Raw genomic sequence first — 18298 nt, forward strand, 5'->3', positions numbered from 1 at the left:
TTGTAACCTTTCCCACTGAAGACTAGAACTTTAACCCTTTCGCTGTGGGTTTTCAGTTTGAAGAAGTACATGTAACATGTTGGTCTCCTTGTTTCCCCCCCTCTCCCCCTTTGCTCTCCTCTGGAGAGGAACTTCTGGGTGTGGGAAGATGATGAAGACCTACGTTTGATAATTTGACCACACAGATAATTTGACCCCACTGAGATCTGAACTCAATGTGAGCCAGTCTACCTCAGCATGGGGTCTGGCTGATCGGATCCCAATGTGAGCGAGATTCGATCTTGGATCCTACAGACCCGACAGTTAATGCGTCCCGGCATGATGACCAAAGTCTCATTGAAAGGACACGTTGAACAACAAGCTTATTTAATGTGTGGTTGTTCTTAGCTCCACCCTCTCATGTGACTTCTGGTTCCAAAAACCAAGATGGCTGAACTCCAGACTTCAAAATGGTAGTGCACAAACCAATGGTTGACATCACCTGACTCCATCCAGTATACAGTCTTTGATGCGGTCACCATAACCTTTTGGTGATAGTTTATAGTGTGGCTTAGGCAAAGCTAATGCTCTGGAATCCACAATGAAGTTAGCCCTTTACTGTGGTCTGCAAGAGCAGGCTATTAATACAACGTAAAGCTCAGGGTATTACCTTCTCCTGAGCCCTACTATAAATGTCCACACATAAGCCAGGGACGCACAGCGCTCACCGTAGCATCACACACATCCTGACTGGCTAACACAGCATCATTCGTTGGACTGTATTAATATTCAAGTTGGCGATAAGTCAGTCTTTCGATGACATTTCACTCTGCTTATGCATGTTAACACTGTGTTAGCTGGAAGAGGAAATCAATCCGAACCATTTTTTTCGATTCACATTTCCAAAATACATTCAGGGATCTGCACACTAAAAATAGATAGAGTAAAGTCTGCTCCCTGAATCCAGCCAAGTTACAGGAGGTTCATCGGGAGCAGCAGGTATTTTTTCACCCCTGTAAAATGTAATAAAATGTATTCTATAGTCTCAGACAAACAATGGCATGGCTGAGGTAAAAGACCACCCTGTTGGTCTGTGGGAACTCCCTCTGGTCAGAGGGAACACATGCCCTCAGAGATCCTCCAGGTGGATGTTTCTCAATGTCCTCTACTCCATATGTGCATACTAGAGACACATTAGTGGGTTTATCTGTAGGCAAAATTAGATTTGTAACACTGGGCCGTCTTGCTGCTCAACAGAAACGTTGTATGAACTGGAAGATAAAAGCTCCAATCTTGAGCAGCTGCTTGAAAGAGTTTATAGATTTAATAGGGATGGAAGGAGCTGTTGCCCCATTAAGGCATCTGGATCGGGGCTTCGAGGGATTATGGGATATTGTTATGGCCTTCCTCATATTCCTTTGGCTGCGTTTGTTCTGCGTTCTTTTATATGCCATTTGTGTATGTTTCATTTATATAATCTACATTATGTGTTTAGTGTCCAGTCTGTAAAATAATACGAACGTTTTGAACAAAAGTAAATAAAGTATTACTCAGCAAAGCTGCATGTGAGGTCAAAGCTGCTGTTCTTAAAGAAAGAATCTGGGACATTGGGATCAGGTTCAATATGAGTGGCTGCTGCTATCGGTGCTCACTGCCTGGCTCTCCTCTGTTAACACACTCACTCACTGGTCTCTTGTTTCCTAGAAGTCCTCTGGGTTGGACTCGTCAGCAGAGCTCCTGTCAGCTCTGAGTCCAGAGGAGAGAGAGCTGCTGGGGGCCATCACCGCCCGGGGTTACCCCCTCCGCACCGCAATCATCGCCCTGCAGAAGACCGGCCGGCAGACCCCGGATCAGGTCAGTCAGCGTCACAGACTTTAAGACCTCTGACTGTCTTTACTGTCTGCCCTTCAGACAGACCCCGGATCAGGTCAGTCAGCGTCACAGACTTTAAGACCTCTGACTGTCTTTACTGTCTGCCCTTCAGACAGACCCCGGATCAGGTCAGTCAGCGTAACAAACAGTAAGACCACAACCATAATCTGACAGCAGATGTTCCACTCATCTGTGTGTGTGTGTGCGTGTGTGTGTGTGTGTGTGTACGTGTGTGCGTGTGTGTATGTGTGTGCGTGTGTGCGTGTGTGTACGTGTGTGTGCGTGTGCGTGCGTGTGCATGTGTGTGCGTGTGTGTGCGTGCGTGTGTGTGCGTGTGTGTATGTGTGTGCGTGCGTGTGTGTGCGTGCGTGTGTGTGCGTGTGTGTGAGTGTGTGTGTGCGTGTGTGTATGTGTGTGCGTGTGTGTGCATGTGTGTGCGTGTGCGTGTGTGTGCATGTGTGTGTGTGTGTGTATGTGTGTATGTGTGTGTGTGTGCATGTGTGTGTATGTGTGTATGTGTGTGTGTGTGCATGTGTGTGTATGTGTGTATGTGTGTATGTGCGTGTGTGTGCATGTGTGTGTGTGTGTGTATGTGTGTATGTGTGTGTGTGTGCATTGCGATGAACCTTAAGCCCGCCAAAAGGATTAGATTTAATCACTCTTGTAATGGTAATATTCCGTTTCACTGTGAAATACGTCACAGTACAGGAGCTTCACTGGAACCTCAATCTATATGAGCTATATATATATATATACATATTTTCCCTGCAGCTTTTTTCTAATAGCCGAGAAGATGTACCAAATAGCTAACTGGAGGTGGGAATGAAACCAAAACACAGCAGACTAAGCCTCTGTAAGCCTCTGTAAAAATAGCCCTCAGCGGTTCCACAGCCTGCTGCATGTGTTTCCAGAGGAAGTCCCAAGCCACAGTACAGGGATGTGAGGGCGGATGGACACACTGGAGGAATCATTGATATTGGCTTGTTATGATCCAACTTGAGCCGCTTTAATGTTACAATAAGTTTGAATTAGCTTGAAGTGATGTGGAGAAATCTTCACTTTGAAAGTGGGTTACATAATCTTGTATCCGTGCTGCAAGATTGACTCTCTGGCATCTTTAGTGGTTTCACAAAGTTTATAGTCTGGTTTCAGATCAGATTCTGTAAATGCCTTCAATAAGAGTTGATCAGCAGGGACTGTTGAGCGTATGCCTTTGTGTCATGGTGGTCTGTCAGGTCACACAGATTCACTGCAGGGTGTGACATGAACGGTTATTACAACACTGATCACATGAGGTGTAACTAGATGTCAGTGGTGGAAAGTAACTAAGTACTTTTATGAAAGAACCTTTGTGGTATTTGTACTTTATGTAAGTATTTTCAGCTGGACTTACTGGTTATTATGTGTGTATATATGGCATGATATATACCTTTTTGTGGTTGCAGCTTCTCATTTCCTGCTTTTCTTTTAAGTTTGATCTATTTGTAATAATTCAATAATTTGAACGTATGAATGGGCTCACTTCGGGCTCTTGTGATGGCATTCTCAGTATTCTATTTTACAAACCAATCAATCAATTAATGAATCAATCGATGATGAAGAAAATAAATAATCAATAAATAATCATATGTAAATATATATATATATATATATATTAGTGCAACAGGGACATTGCACTCATACTACATGTGTTTACTTGACTGAGATCAGGATGACTTTCAGTTGAAAAAGCTTCTTTTGGTTTTTGACCCACAAGATGTTGCTGTGTTCCACATGAATGAAAGTGTGTGTGTGTGTGTGTGTGTGTTTGCAGATCTTGAGTTACCTGGTGGCCTGTGACCATCTGTGTCAGCTGGGTTATGAGGTGGCTCTGGTAGAAGAGGCTCTGGAGATGTTTCAGAACTGTGAAACAAAGGTAAGACGTGCACAGAGCTACACCATTACACCAGTCATTCATTAGAGACAACAAGACTTTACACTTTTCCTTTGATACTCATTTTTATTGAATTGAAATTGTATTAAAAAAGCATGTTGATGTCTTCCTCTTAGGCCGAGGAGTTCCTCCATCTGCTGGGTCAGTTCAATGAGATGGGCTTCCAGCAGAGCGCCATCAAAGAAGTTCTGCTGGTCCATGAAAACCACCGAGAGCGGGCGCTGGAGGAGCTGATGATGCGTGTGGCGTGATGCAGATCAACACACACACACACACACACACACACACACACACACACACACACACGTTACATAACCTTTCTGCAATGTATTATTTCAGGTTACTATGATCTTTATTAGGATTCATTTATTACTGCCTTCTATTAAATTATTTTAGCTAAAGATGGACGTGGCCTTCACCCAGGAAAAGTACATTGTTGATTATTGTAGCTGGATGATGATGATGATGATGATGATGATGATGATGATGATGGTGATAATGATGATTATAGTTGTGATGCCAATGTTGTTGACGACAATGACAGTGGTGATGGTGATGATTGTGGTGTTGATGATAATGATGATGATGGTGGTGATGAGAAGGACGACAATGATATGATATATTGCACATTTTCATCCCTGTGTTTATTAACATGTCTGAAAGTGACTGAACTTGTATTATCTGTGTAACAGTCCCAAGTGATCTAAGTAGTTGTAAGTGTGACCCATTCATTAAATAAGTGTTTTAAAATTCACGAAGGCAGTGTTTTTTCTTTAACTATCATTCAGAAATGCTCTTAGCAGGTTTCTATTTGTCTCCAAGTCGTCGCTCTCCTCTGTGTTCTGGCCTCATTTGACCTTGTTTCCGAGAGTTAATCCATCTGGGAAACAACTCTTCCACTTGTTTTCTGTGAAAACAGGAGCAGTGTCCATCAGGGACCGGTTCCCACAAGCAGAGACTCAACGGTACCAAATCATTGCTGTGTGCTCTGCCAACTGTGATATTCCTACAATGATGTACAGCAGTTTGTTGTCAACAGTTTGGCAGATTACATAAAGATGAACCCCTCATTCTACGGGAACACTGTGTGAATACAGTGACAACAGCAGATCATTGAAGCAGGACCTCCACCTGTACACTGTAAACAGAGTTTACTTTTCCCTCTTCCAAATACATTTGTCTGACCTGGCGGTTTGTTTCAAGCCTTATGCAAATGTGTCAGCAGCTCTTACAGCTTACCAGAGCGTTGTGGGGAGAATCTGAGGAAGTCTCTGACGTTCTGGACCTGATCCACCGAGTTTCCCATGGTGGAGACGGGGGCTGTAGGCAGCCTCATCAGAAATGTATATATGGATCCAATCCTGCCAAAACCTTTCATCTCTCGCCTCACTCTCCATTTGTCATCTTCTACAGTATACTCTGTGGTCACCTGCCGGCTGAGTGTGAAAACAGAGTCTCCTCTGACCACAGCAGTGAGCAGAGAGCCTTTGCTGTTCCCGTACTGGCCCGACATGGCCGTCCACTGGCCCGAGCTCAGGTTGTAGCAGTCCATCACACACAGTAAGAAGTCATCACAGGGTCCATTGCGCATCACATACAGATTATCTTTATGGGCCACCATATAAAGACCATAACTGTGCTCACGGATGAGCGTGGTGACCAGAAGCCACTGATCCCGTTCAGACACATACTCGTGTATATCTGAGGCCCCCTGACCTCTCCAGAGACAGATAAAGATCCTGTTCATGGCTATAGTAGACACCACCAAGGCTGCAGGACAGGGGAGGGAGGAGACAAACCCCCAGCTTCCTTTCGACACGCTGTATCTTTCCACAGACGACAGGGCCTTCATGTTGAACTCACCTCCTATAGCGTAGAGGAAGCCATCATGACCTATCAGAGTGAAGTTGTAGCGTAGCTGCTGGGAACCACAGATGGTGGACCATGTGTTTGCTGCAGGGTTGTAACAGTAACCATTCTCCACTACCTTCTTGCTTACATCATGCACTCCTCCGATGATGTACAGTTTGTTGTCCAGGACGACCACGCCTGCCATAGTGGTGCTCGTGCTCACAGGTAGATGAGTCAGGACCTTCCACTCGCTGTTGTCTTCGTCCAGGTAGCAGACGGTCCTCTGGAGGTCCGGCAGCCGCTCGGTGGAGGGCGAGTGGCTGCATACTGCCATGTAGCTACTCGGGCGAAGGGACTCGATGTACTCTACCAGCTTGGTGGGTAAGGTGTGAACATCCTCCTTCAGATCACTGTACATATCTCTGATGAATAAGGCTGAACTGTGGGAGAGCTCCCACACACCGTATGTAGCAGCCGTGTGGTACATGAGCAGGCAGTTTTCAGAATTGACGATATAGATCAGGTGCTTGGTGAGAGCCGGCACCTGCAGAAAAGCCGTACACTCAATGGCTTCCACGATCTGGTCACTGCTCAGCACGGGCCGCTCCCCGCCCAGGACCTGCAGCATGACCAGAAAGCCCAGGACCCCCACACACTGCAGGTGGATCTCTTCCTGTCGGCACTCTCTCATTCCTGACTGGAACAATGCTCTGAAGTACTCGCAGTTCTCAGACAGAATGGCTTTCTCCACAATAAAAGAGCTGTCGTCGATGCTGACCCTCAGGCTGTAGCTGTTGGACTCCATCACCTCCGTGCTTTTGATCTTCATTACATTCCAGCTGAAATGCACGCTCACAATGAGAAAGCTTTGATCCAGATTACAGTACTGCACATCAGTGGTGTTTTACCGCATGCTGCCATGAGACTGAGCACCTCCTATCCAGAGCAGATGCTAGCTGAACGTGTTCTCTCAGCTCTGAGAACAGACTCTATACATAGCAGGCGGACATGTGACAGTTCAAGTCCATTATGATGACATGCAGCCAGAGGAGAAAGAGGAGCCGGATAATGGCAGGGTCACTGTGAATCCACCGACGATTCCTATTGCTTTGTCTGACAGTTGTGGAACAGCTGAGCATTTGTCCTTGAGCAGCAGGGCTGTAACAATAGGTCGTTCTCCTGAGGCACATAGTGAGCATGCCACTATTTCAGAGGCCATTGAAAGGTTAAGTGCAGGATATGCAGGACGCATACTTGTAACCTTTACTGGAGTATCAGTAGTACCTTCAACCATTAAATAAATAGAAAATATAATAATCAGTATAATTCAGCTTGAAAATCATTAGAGAATTCCAATTATCTTACTATAAGCTCTTACTACTACTACACATTTTAACAATTACTATTATTGTAACAAATAGAATTTTAATAATAGGTCATATGTTTGTATATCATCTTTGAAAATAAAGTTACAAACATGGAAAATTCCATGGCAATAAATGTAAAAATGACACAAATAAATAAATAATTTGTTGAACTAACCTAAAAAGCATCCTCCCCAATATCTCATGATATTAAGTGACTTATGAAGAAAGTGGAACATTAAAGCCCAGATAATCCCCTGCATGACTTACATGGATCATGTGGACACAAACACCGCTCCAGATGAATGACCATGCTGCTATATTGAGATTAACAACCATCCCATTGTTAGCCGTCAGTCAATATGATCTTTGTTTTTCAGCTTTTGTCATAGTGCAAAATGTAAACACATATTGGCTAAAACCTCATACGGCCTTATACGCCTCTGCCAACCAGTCAGGTTGCAGTTTACATTCACATCTGTCCAAAATGTTATTGCTTCATCTTTTTATCCTGTAAATTGTTTGTGTTAAAATGTCATCATTAGCATATGTATCATTGAGTTACGCCATAGTGACCTCGACCTTTGACCGTTGATCGAATCCGTCCAAGTGGACGTATATAGGAATCTTTTCCAGGCCCCAGAAAAGCTTGAACTGCCCCTGCATGATGGGGATCAAACTTTACAAATATACATACAAACAGCTCCTGAGGCCGTTCACGAGTAAAATAAGACAAATATCCAGCCATGCAGCCATCCTGGTTTCAGCTCAGTGAACATTACAGTCCAGCTTTTACGAGCTCAGTTTGAAGTCTTTTTCCTAAAATGGAGAGGTCAGTGCACCAGCTGCACACGAGACAGTTTTGTTCCTCTCACAGGAGCAGAGGACTGAGACCAGCACAGTGTTTCAGTCCACTTGGATCGACAGAGGATGTTTTTCTTTTTCTGAAGCGCAACTTCTTTCAATCCCAGCCTGCCTCAAATGAAATATGTTCTAATCTTCTTCAGCATTATCAAATGAGACCAGTGAGATAAGTATGTGAAGCAGATTGGTGGAAGACAACCATGTCAGGGATATTTGGGAAAGGGAAGACGTGTAACTCGGCCGCAGCTCCTGACAAGACTCCAGCAGAGTGCAACCTGGTGCTTCTTGGTGTGATGGGCTGCGGGAAATCAGGTCCTTCTTTAACTTATTATTTACTTTCAAATATTCCATGGCGGGACATGTTAAGAAACCTTAACTTTAGTTCAAACTGTCGGTTGACTGAAACAGATTGTTACAGATTGTAATGTTGCTTCAGTGAACAAATACTGACTGTATATTAGCTAGTGAATGATAACTGGGGCTGCACGGTGGTGTAGTGGCTAGCACTGTCATCTCACAGCAAGAGAGGTCTGGGTTTGGTTCCCGGTCGGAGCGGTCCTTCTGTGTGGAGTTTGCATGTTCTCCCCGTGGCAGTGTGGGTTCCCTCCGGGTTCCCCGGCTTCCTCCCACAGTCCAAAGACATGCTGCAGGTTAATTGGCCTCTAAATTGTCCGTGAATGGTTGTCTGTCTATATTTGTGCCCTGCGATCAGCTGGGATCGGCTTCAGCAGTCCTGAATAGGATAAGCGGTTTGGAGAATGCAATGGAATAATAACCATGTTTTCCCCCGTTGACAATGTGTTTACATTGTTGCTAATGTATCAAGTAAGAAGCTAAAAAAGCAGGAAGATCATAACAGATCATAAGTGAATGACTTATTCCTGTTTTATTGGACAATCAGTAATTCGCAGCTCAGTGTCTTAAGAATAATGTGTCGTCTTGGTTTAACTTGATATATTTGATTTACGTTATTTCCGTTCTGTGCATTGAAGCTGTTGTTGATCTGGTTAGTTACATAGAGACATTTTTATTTTGAAATGAACACCATCCAGTTATGTTTGTACTACACAAGTTTAATTTTGAAGTTAAATGTGTCTGTTTATGGAGCAGTGGTTTTCTCAGGGCCCTCACTGACCCCGGTCCCATGTGGCCCCCACAGACTGTGTCATGTTGTTTCTCTTTGTTTTACAGCACTGACTGTCAAATTCCTCACAAAGCGCTTCATCAGTGAATACGACCCCCATCTAGGTGAGATCTTTATTTCATTAAGAGCAACACATTGAAAATAAGTGGTGGAAAGTAACTATGTACATTGACCAGTATTGTACAATGTTGAGGTACTTGTACTTTACTTGAGTATTTCCATTTAGATAACTTTATAATAGACAAATTGTCTGAGGCGAATATTGTAATTCTTTCTGCATAACTTTAGTTATGGAGGACCTTGCAGAATAAGAGTATACATAAAAACCTCAGCGAATCGCCACCTTAACGTGGTGGAGGAGTTTGAGAGGCTCAGTGATCCTGGGAGCTATGTTGTCCGGGGAATTAGCCCCTGGTAGGGTCCCGAGCAGTGTTTCGTTGTTGGACTTCGGTGCTACCCACGGTTTGTCCATAACAAACACCATGTTTGAGCATAAGGTGGCTCATAAGTGTACCTGGAACCAGAACACTGTAGGCTGGAGATCAATGATCGACTTTGTAATCGTATCATCTGATCTGCAGACGTATGTCTTGGACACTCAGGTGAAGAGAGGAGCAGAGCTGTCAACTGATCATCACCTGGTGGTGAGTTGGATCAGATGGCTGGGGAGCCAGCTAGAAAGACCTGGCAAAACCATGTGTAGGGAGGATGAACTGGGAACGTCTGGCGGAGAATCCTGTTCGGGAGGTCTTACACTCACATCCCAAGGGAGGTTGGGGACATGAAATCCGAGTCGACCACGTTCAAAGCCTCTATTGTGGACGTGGCCGCTATGAGCTGTGGTCGGAAGGTCATTGGTGCCTGTCGTGGCGGCAACCCGAGAACCTGTTGGTGGACACCAGGGGTGGTTGGCCCAAGTTCCTGAAGCAGCTGACAGGTACCGGGAGGCCAGAAGGGCTGCAGTGTTCGCGGATGCTAAAACTCGGGCATGGGAGTACTTCGGGGAGGCCTTGGAGAAGGACTTTCGGTTGGCCTCAAGGAGGTTCTGGCAAACCATCCGAAGGCTCAGGAAAGGTAAGCAGGGCCTAACCCAGGCTGTTCTCAGCAGGGGGGGGCAGCTGCTGACCCAGACTGGGGACATCGTCGGGCGGTGGAAAGAGCACTTTGAGAAACTCCTAAACCCGGCAAACATGTCCCCTGGAGAGGGAGCAGCGGCTGAAGACTTGGGGGGCGGGGGGGTCGCACCCATATCCCTGGCGGAGGCTGCTAAGGTTGTCAAAAAACTCCTTGGTGGCAAGGCGCCGGGTTTGGATTAGATCTGCCCTGAGATGCTGAAAGCGCTGGACATCTGTCTTGGCTGGCATGCATTTTCAATGTTGCATGGGGGTCGGGAACAGTGCCCATGGACTGGCAGATTGGGGTGGTGGTTCCCATTTTCAAAAATCGTTTGCTCCATCCAGTGTCTACCCCAAGCGAAGGAGTTCAAGTATCTCGGGGTCTTGTTCACGAGTGAGGGTAAGGTGGAGCGGGAGATGGACAGGCGGATCGGTGCGGTTGCAGCAGTAAAACAGGCGCTGTACCGGTCCGTCTTAATGAAGAGGGAGCTGAGCCGGAAGGCAAAGCTCTCCATTTACTGGTCGGTCTACGTTCCAACCCTCACCTATGGTCACGAACTCTGGGTCATGACCAACAGAACGAGGTTGTGAATACAAGCAGCCAAAAATGTGTTTCCACCGTAGGGTGGCCGGGCTCAACCTTAGAGATAGGGTCAGGAGCTCAGATATCAGGAGGGAACTTGGAGTTGAGCCGCTATTCCTTCTTGTCGAAAGGAGTCAGCTGAGGTGGTTCGGGCATCTAATTTGGATGCCTCCTATTAGAGGTTTTTCAGGCACGCCCAACTGGGAGGAGAACCCGGGGAAGACCCAGGACACGCTGGAGGGATTATATCTCCTAGCTGGCCTGGATCCCCCAGAATGAGCTGACACATATTGCGGGTGAGAGGGAAGCCTGGGTCAACCTGCTGGGTCTGCTGCCACGGCGACCCGACCCCGGACTCAGCGGTTGAAAATGGATGGATGGATAAAAATATAGATGATAAAAAACAATGTCATCCCACACATTAATGAACATTAAACCAGTAGTGAATCTTATGAAAAAACAGGTGTGGTTTGTTGCTCCAGGTTTCAGTTGACTTTGAGTTGTTAGTTGTTCCCACAAAGAGACACTTTCTAAACTTCTCACATGGTTTCATTTGAATCAGACATGGAGGGGCACGATTATACAATATTTCACCAAAAAAAGAGCAAAGAGAAGAGGAAAATCCCAAAAATCCAATTTCCTGTAGCAGAACATGGAATGACCTGCTGCTACTTTAAGATACTTTGCTTAGAATACTTTTGTACTTTTACATAACATTTTGAATGCAGGATTTGTAATATAGTTTGATTAGATGTAGTAATGTACCTTCACCTAAAGAGCTTCCTCCAGATATATTTTAAATGACTCCACATTCTCTGAATCTGTAAATATTGTTCATAAGGTGTTCCCTACTTCAATGAAAAGGTCATTCTCAGTGTTTGTGACCTGGAGACATTTCCACATAACGCTGTTTCGTGTTGGATCCTGATTGGGTGAGAACCCAGTTGCGATGTCATAAATTCTACAGGTACTGCCAGGTGAGCTCAGAGAAACTTCCTAGATTATTCTGCACAGTTTTGAGTGCAGGGGGACTTTAAGTGAAGGATCTGAGTACTTCTGAGTACTTCTGTAGAAGACATCTGGATGTAGCTGTGAAGATGTCATGCTCTCCTCTGTGTCCTTGGCTGCTGTGTAGAGGATATCTACTCATCAGAAGAGAAGGTGGACCAGCAGCCAGTCACAGTGAGAGTGATGGACACCTGTGACCAGGTATGAACATGCTGTTGTTTTGACTCTGTGTGAGGTGGTAGGAAGGCTTGAAGGTTTTACTCACATGTTCACTACTGCTACCTCATCTGTGTAGCCCATTAATGATTTAATGCCATTTTGTATTGCTTCCATGTAAAATCAACACAAATAGGCTAACAACTACATCAAATTAAAAAAGAAGAAATCAAATGACAGTAGCAGTTAGCAGATTCAGGCCCATAGAGTATCTACTCTGCTAGATACTGTATTAACAAGAAGAAACAATGCAGCTTTCCATTAAAGAGTAAAGACCAAGTACTAAATATAAGTATTAAACCACTTGGAGATTGTTGTGATGGCCATATATAATTCATTCACATGGTGGTTATTATTGTTATCCTAAGCCTTCTGCATAACCTCTTCCCCAAAACCCTGCACTTTTTGGGCATCTATAAACACCTGGACCACGTCACCACAAGCCAGAATGGCAATGGAAGACTGCAGACCCAATCCAGATCCTTTTCCTGGGGTCCAATACCCCTCAGTTAAATATCCTCAAGACAAAGAAACGTCTCAGTGCAGTGAAGAGACTTGAAACACATCACAATAAACATCTGGTCTCTTATTCAGGCCACAGTTATATCATCAGTTTGTACTTATGCAGTAAAAATACCAGCACAATCCAACCACAGCCGGTCACAGGACATGTGTTCTTATTGAAATTAATATTATGATTTTTGTTTGATCTTTGCACTCAAGCAGGGAGTTGTTTTGTACATCATAAATCAGAGAAGCTCAATCAGAGCTCAGGCCCATTTGTAAGCATTGACTGACACCTGCTGGTGGAACACAGGAACTGTTTACTACAAACACTAAAGCTTTCACTGAAGACTCAACTCCAGCCAGTTCAGCCTAGACTGGGAGGCATTAAGGCAAAAAGCAACACATGCGAGACTAATTCACACAATTCAGAAATGACCCAACTAACAGAACAACAAAAACTAAAAAGAAGCCTCGCAGCATGAAGCTGCATCTAAAATTCCTTTTTACACTCATAATCCAGAGGCATGGTGTGACTGTTTGTCAGACCTGTGTGTGGACTATGCCAATGAAAAAAATAGAAATTAAACAGTAATTCAAAGTAATTTTTACTCCAGAACATATTCAAATATATTCATAATGATATATTTTAAAAACGATGGCCTTAGTTTAAATTGATTTGTATGAACAGTATTATGGTCCTTCATCATCAATTTCAAATGTTATCAGCCGAGTGAATGGGCGTCATCAGCGGTTATCAGACAAAAGGGAAAGTAAAACCTATTGTTGTGAATTGAAACAAGTTTGTCTAACTTTTGGCCACCTTTACTGAGCAGTCGCAGTTTACATCAAAGTTAAACGAACAGTGTGTAAGCTTTAGCGCCAACTAGTGGTGAGTTGCAGATTGCTAATCAACTAAATACCCCTCCCTTTCCAAGTGCGTTGGAAACTACAGTGGCCTTAAGGTAGGGAGTTATTACTACTAGGAGCTACTCTTATCAATACTTATTCAAGAATTGTATCTAAAAACATACATATGTTATATATATAATAAAACTGCCAATATTATAAATCTACACAGTTCAAAAAGTATACGAAAAACAAAAAAAAGCTGAGCTGCCATGGCTGTGTTGCTCCTCTCAGGCCTGTCTGCTTCAAATCACCGTTAGCAACATAGTTAGGCTAACTTTAGCATTTAGCTGCCAGGAGCCAATCAGAGGCATCCACCCGGATTTCCTCCTCACGGTCTTCTCTGTTTATACTACAATGCTGACTTTGTCCTTTTCTACTGTCATCAATACTACAGCCTGTCGTCTTCATGTATTTGTATTAGTGATCAAGATGATAACTGTCTTCTAAACCTACAGGTGTAGCAGGCCCTTTCTAACTCGTATCTATGAGGCTGATAACGCTCATTCAATTGGCTGATATCATTGAAAGCAGGTTCCTTAATGACACAGTTTAAACCCTTGTTATATGAATGACAGTGCAGCCCAGGAAGAGAACAAGCAGTGTGTGTGTCTGGTTTCTGTGTGTGTACAGGAGGGTCCAGTGAATAGTGAGCGTTATCTGTCGTGGGCCAGCGCCTTCCTCGTCGTCTACAGCATCGACAACATGGAGAGCTTTAAAGGCTGCCAGCTGTACCTGCAGACCCTCGCCCTGCACAACAAAACCTTCAACCCACAAACTCCCATCATCCTACTGGGGAACAAGCTGGACATGGACAGATACAGGCTGGTGTCTGTGTGTGTCTGTGTCCTATAATAATAATAATAATAATAATATAATATGCATTACTGATGTAAGCAGGCTAAGAAAAGGTTTGGCCCAAACAGTCATAATGTGCAGACTGTGTAGTTCAATTAAATTCTGTTTATTTTGTATAGCCCAAAATCACAAATTATCCCCAGAGGGCTTTACAATCTGTACAAATATGACATCCTCTGTCCCGGGACCTCACATCAGATCAGGAGAAACTCCCCAAAAAACCTTCTTTAAGGAGGGAGAAAAAGGGAAGAACCCTTCTGTAGAGCAACAGAGGAGGATCCCTCTCCCCGGATGGACAGATGAATAGATGTCATGTGACCAGATGAACAGAGTTAGAGAGTTACATAAACACATTACATGAATATGACAGAAATGATTCATATGAGAGTAATAATAATAATAATAATAATAAGAATAATAATAATCCTTTTATATAGTGCTTTTCTAAGTACTCAAAGACACTTTACATAGGGAAGAGAGTAGTAGGCATTTGGAGGTCTATAGGAATACACGGCTCCACAGAGCTGTGACTCTCTGTCAGCCTGGCTACAGTGCTAAAGAGAACCCTGGGGTTGTTCTTATTTTTCTCTATTACTGATGAGTAATAGGCTGCTCTGGCATTACGGAGAGCCTTTTTATATGTTTTAAGACTATCTCGCCAAACTAAGCGTGATTCTTCCAGATTGGTGGAACGCCATATGCTTTCATGCTTTCGTGAAGTTTGCTTTAGTTTGCTGGTCTGAGGGTTCTACCAGGGAGCAAACCTCCTTCGCCTCACTGTCTTTTTCTTCAGTGGGGCTATCGAGTCTAGTGTCATTCTCAGTGAGCCTGTAGCACTATTGACAATATGATCAATCTGGGACGGACTAAAGTTAGCACAGGAGTCCTCCGTCACATTGAGACGTGGTATTGAATCAAATGCAGAAGGAATCTCTTCTTTAAATGTAACTACAGCACTGTCAGTTAGACATCTGGTGTAGAAACTTTTGACTAACGGTGTATACTCCGGGAGTATAAACTCAAAAGTTATGAGGTAATGGTCTGACAGAAGAGGGTTCTGTGGGAAGACCTCCAAATGCTCAATGTCAATGCCATATGCAAGAACAAGGTGGAGGGTGTGGCCAAAGCAGTGAGTGGGTTTCTGTACTCTGACAGAAGCCAATCGAGTCCAACAATGAGATAAATGCAGCACTAAGGCAATCATTATCAATATCCACATGAATATTAATATCTCCTGCAATAATAACCTTGTCAGTTTTAAGGACTAAACTTGATAAACACTCTGAAAATTCAGATATAAATTCTGAATATGGACCTGGTGGCCGGTACAGTATAACAAATAGAATTGGCTGTAATGTTTTCCAGGTTGGATGTGAAAGACTAAGAACAAGGCTTTCAAATGAGTTGTAGTTTAGTTTAGGTTTAGGATTCATTAATAGGCTTGAGTCAAAGATGGCTGCTACTCCACCTCCTCGGCCGGTGCCTCGAGGAATGTGAGTATTAATATGACTTGGAGGAGTTGATTCATTTAGGTTGACATATTCTTCATGGCTCAGCCAGGTTTCAGTAAGACACAATAAATCAATGTGATTGTCTGATATTAAATCATTTACTAATACAGCTTTAGATGACAGATCTAATATTTAGGAGTCCACATTTAATTATCCTGTTTTGTTGCACTGTGGCAGTAGTGATGTTAACCTTTATGAGGTTATTTTGTATGACTCCTCTTCTGGTTACTTTTGATTTAATTAATTTAAGTGGCCGTGGGACAGACACAGTCTCTATAGAGTTAAGGTTAAGGGTGGGTAACTGCTCGGATGGAAATGCAGAGAAGGGTGGAAGACTACAACTCTGCTTCTGCTTCCTGATCTGAACTCTGGGTCTTGGATTAAGTCCGTTAATCAACTTGGCCATGTTTGCAGTTTATGGTGTGTAACTGTGCATCTAACCCACTGAGAACTGCCTCCAACCAGCAAATGAACTACACTTATGTACTATTATCATAAAGGGAGGCAGAGGAATAGCTCTACATATGACACACTGAGCAAGAGAGTGAAGGAAAGGGGGAGAAGGAAGCCATCGCTAGCTGCTAAGCTAAAGTACGGTAGTTAACGTTAGCAGTATTTGACAATGTGTAAATAAAACTGTTGGATTAGTCAATAAATCGCTAAAAGGAGAGATCTGGGTGTTTAAATGTTAAAGATGTAGAGCAGGTAATCAGCCACTGGTACTGAAGAATATCACACAATTAACGTGGTTTAGCTGGAGCTGAGAAAATACGCTATTGGATAGCAGACACGCTGGTAACCAGAAGTGAGACAATACGCTTACTGAAGTACGTTAGCAGGTTTTAACTTTGAATGAAGTCCATTTGAAGATGCTTCACAGCACAGACATGCAGCAGTGGTGGACACCTGGTGGAGATCTGCACCCAACTGAGTGCACCTTTCTAGCTGTTACTATTTTAGCGATATAGCACTTTGTAGTTTAGCACTTTAGTAGCACTTAAATGTCTCTTACTGATAGCACTCTGTAGTTTAACTTTATTGAAGAAATTGTACTTTCTTGATTCTTGTTGTTCTGAGTTTGGACTCATGGTTTAATGCACTTATTGTAAGTCGCTTTGGATAAAAGCGTCAGCTAAACGACATGTCATGTAATGATACCATTACTGATACATGGTCATTTCTTGAATGGGTATCTGATTTCTCAAAATAATGGGAACCCTCAAAGGTAAATCACATGACACATAAAGCCATTTATAACAAACTTAATAAAAAGCACCCCAAAGCACCACATGGTTTCCTTTCTGCTATTACCTTACACCTTAGATGTGGCGTGTGACTGTATGTTTCTGATGTCATATTGGCTTTCACAGTTATTTGTTAGTAGAATGTACTGTCTGGGAAACAATTGATACAGAGCGCTTCATTCGTGTAAACTTTCGTCAGTGACACAAGTAATCAGGTTTCAGTAAACCATGTATTCTTTCTCAGGCAGGTGACTCCGTGTGACGGTGAGCTGCTGGCGTCTCGTTTTGGCTGTTTGTTCTTTGAGGTGTCGGCCTGTCTGGACTTCCTCTCTGTGCAGCACGTGTTCTACGAGGCGGTGAGGAGGGCGAGGCACGGGGGGGAGTGTGGCTGTCTGGTACCGGCCATCTACGTCAGCGAGGACAAAGCGCTGCTTGGTGTCCCCTCCTTCACCACCCCCTGCTACAAGGAGCTGCCGACCCCTGCCACTGCCAAGCTGGTCACCGTGAAGACGTCCAGAGCCCAGAGCAAACGAAGGGCCGCCACACTCACCCTGCTAAAGGGCTTCAAGATCTTCTGACTCTCCCTGACACCCTCCACTGCAACCACTGACTCTTTAAAAAGACCATGCTGCACAGGGGGTGGACACAATAATATGAACAGCTATACAGTGAGTGCACAAACATGTGGTTAAAGGACGACCAGCGCAACCCCCTGAGTCACACACGTTCTGATGATTTGAATAGTTTCATGGTCTATTCAAGTCTTGAGAATCCTAATATGACCTTGACAATACAACACATCTCAACACAATTTTGCAGTGACACTTTTGGCTCTTTTCCTTTGGACAAAAGAGAGGCCACTATTGTATTGCACCTGGAAGCAAAAATGATTTGTTTAAAGCCATGGACAAAACACTCCATTTGAAACTGTAGTGTCTTTAAGCTTTTATTATGGTCCTTCTCCTGTTTTTAGGACTTCTTCTTTTGAAAATTTCTCTTGTTATCGCTTGTATCATGTTATTATAATGGTTGGATTAACACAGTTTTACATATCAACCGCTGAAAAGGTGTAACACATTGAGTGGCCCCATATAAAGCAAAGGATACCCATTAACTGGTCTCAGAAGGCAATCAAATACCTTGGAATTTGGTTGATGCACTGTACTGGTGACTTGTAAACAAAAAAATTAAAGAAGATCTAAGTGACTGGTCAACACCCCTATTGAATAAGTGCGAGAATTGATATTATAAAGATGTCCATTTACCTAGATTACCATATTTATTTATGTCGCTACCAATTAAAATCCCCGCCAGACAATTCCAAGACTGGGACAGACAGATCT

General features: G+C 43.7%; 3 protein-coding genes across 3 annotated transcripts in view; 2 read left to right on the forward strand and 1 right to left on the reverse strand.

Annotated features, from left to right (window-relative positions):
• The window catches only part of ubap1lb (ubiquitin associated protein 1-like b), a 13162-nt gene extending 8685 nt beyond the window's left edge, over positions 1–4477 (forward strand). Inside the window, exons 4-6 of the mRNA XM_034528015.1 lie at positions 1684–1833; positions 3665–3766; positions 3901–4477. Coding sequence (XP_034383906.1) covers positions 1684–1833; positions 3665–3766; positions 3901–4035 — 387 coding nt within the window. The 3' untranslated portion in view covers positions 4036–4477. The remainder of the gene's footprint in view (positions 1–1683; positions 1834–3664; positions 3767–3900) is intronic.
• A 535-nt stretch (positions 4478–5012) lies between these two features.
• kbtbd13 (kelch repeat and BTB (POZ) domain containing 13) lies at positions 5013–6464 on the reverse strand. Its single transcript, XM_034562538.1, has one exon. It carries the CDS (start codon positions 6462–6464, stop codon positions 5013–5015), a length of 1452 nt encoding a protein of 483 aa, XP_034418429.1.
• A 1599-nt stretch (positions 6465–8063) lies between these two features.
• On the forward strand, positions 8064–17533 carry rasl12 (RAS-like, family 12). The gene is made up of 5 exons (XM_034528985.1): positions 8064–8175; positions 9055–9111; positions 11841–11914; positions 13976–14166; positions 17200–17533. The coding sequence occupies exons 1-5, from the start codon at positions 8064–8066 to the stop codon at positions 17531–17533; spliced, it is 768 nt and encodes a 255-aa protein (XP_034384876.1).
• The last annotated feature ends 765 nt before the right edge of the window (positions 17534–18298 follow it).

This window comes from Cyclopterus lumpus, chromosome 3 (assembly GCF_009769545.1).
Source record: "Cyclopterus lumpus isolate fCycLum1 chromosome 3, fCycLum1.pri, whole genome shotgun sequence".
Classification (NCBI taxonomy): domain Eukaryota; kingdom Metazoa; phylum Chordata; class Actinopteri; order Perciformes; family Cyclopteridae; genus Cyclopterus; species Cyclopterus lumpus.

Excerpts from the sequence above, each read along its gene's own strand:
- kbtbd13 (XM_034562538.1), bottom strand. The coding sequence starts at position 6,464 with ATGAAGATCAAAAGCACGGAGGTGATGGAGTCCAACAGCTACAGCCTG.
- rasl12 (XM_034528985.1), top strand. The coding sequence starts at position 8,064 with ATGTCAGGGATATTTGGGAAAGGGAAGACGTGTAACTCGGCCGCAGCT. Across the intron at positions 8,176-9,054 it reads GATGGGCTGCGGGAAATCAG|CACTGACTGTCAAATTCCTC; the intron begins GTCCTTCTTTAA and ends TTTGTTTTACAG. Across the intron at positions 14,167-17,199 it reads CTGGACATGGACAGATACAG|GCAGGTGACTCCGTGTGACG; the intron begins GCTGGTGTCTGT and ends ATTCTTTCTCAG.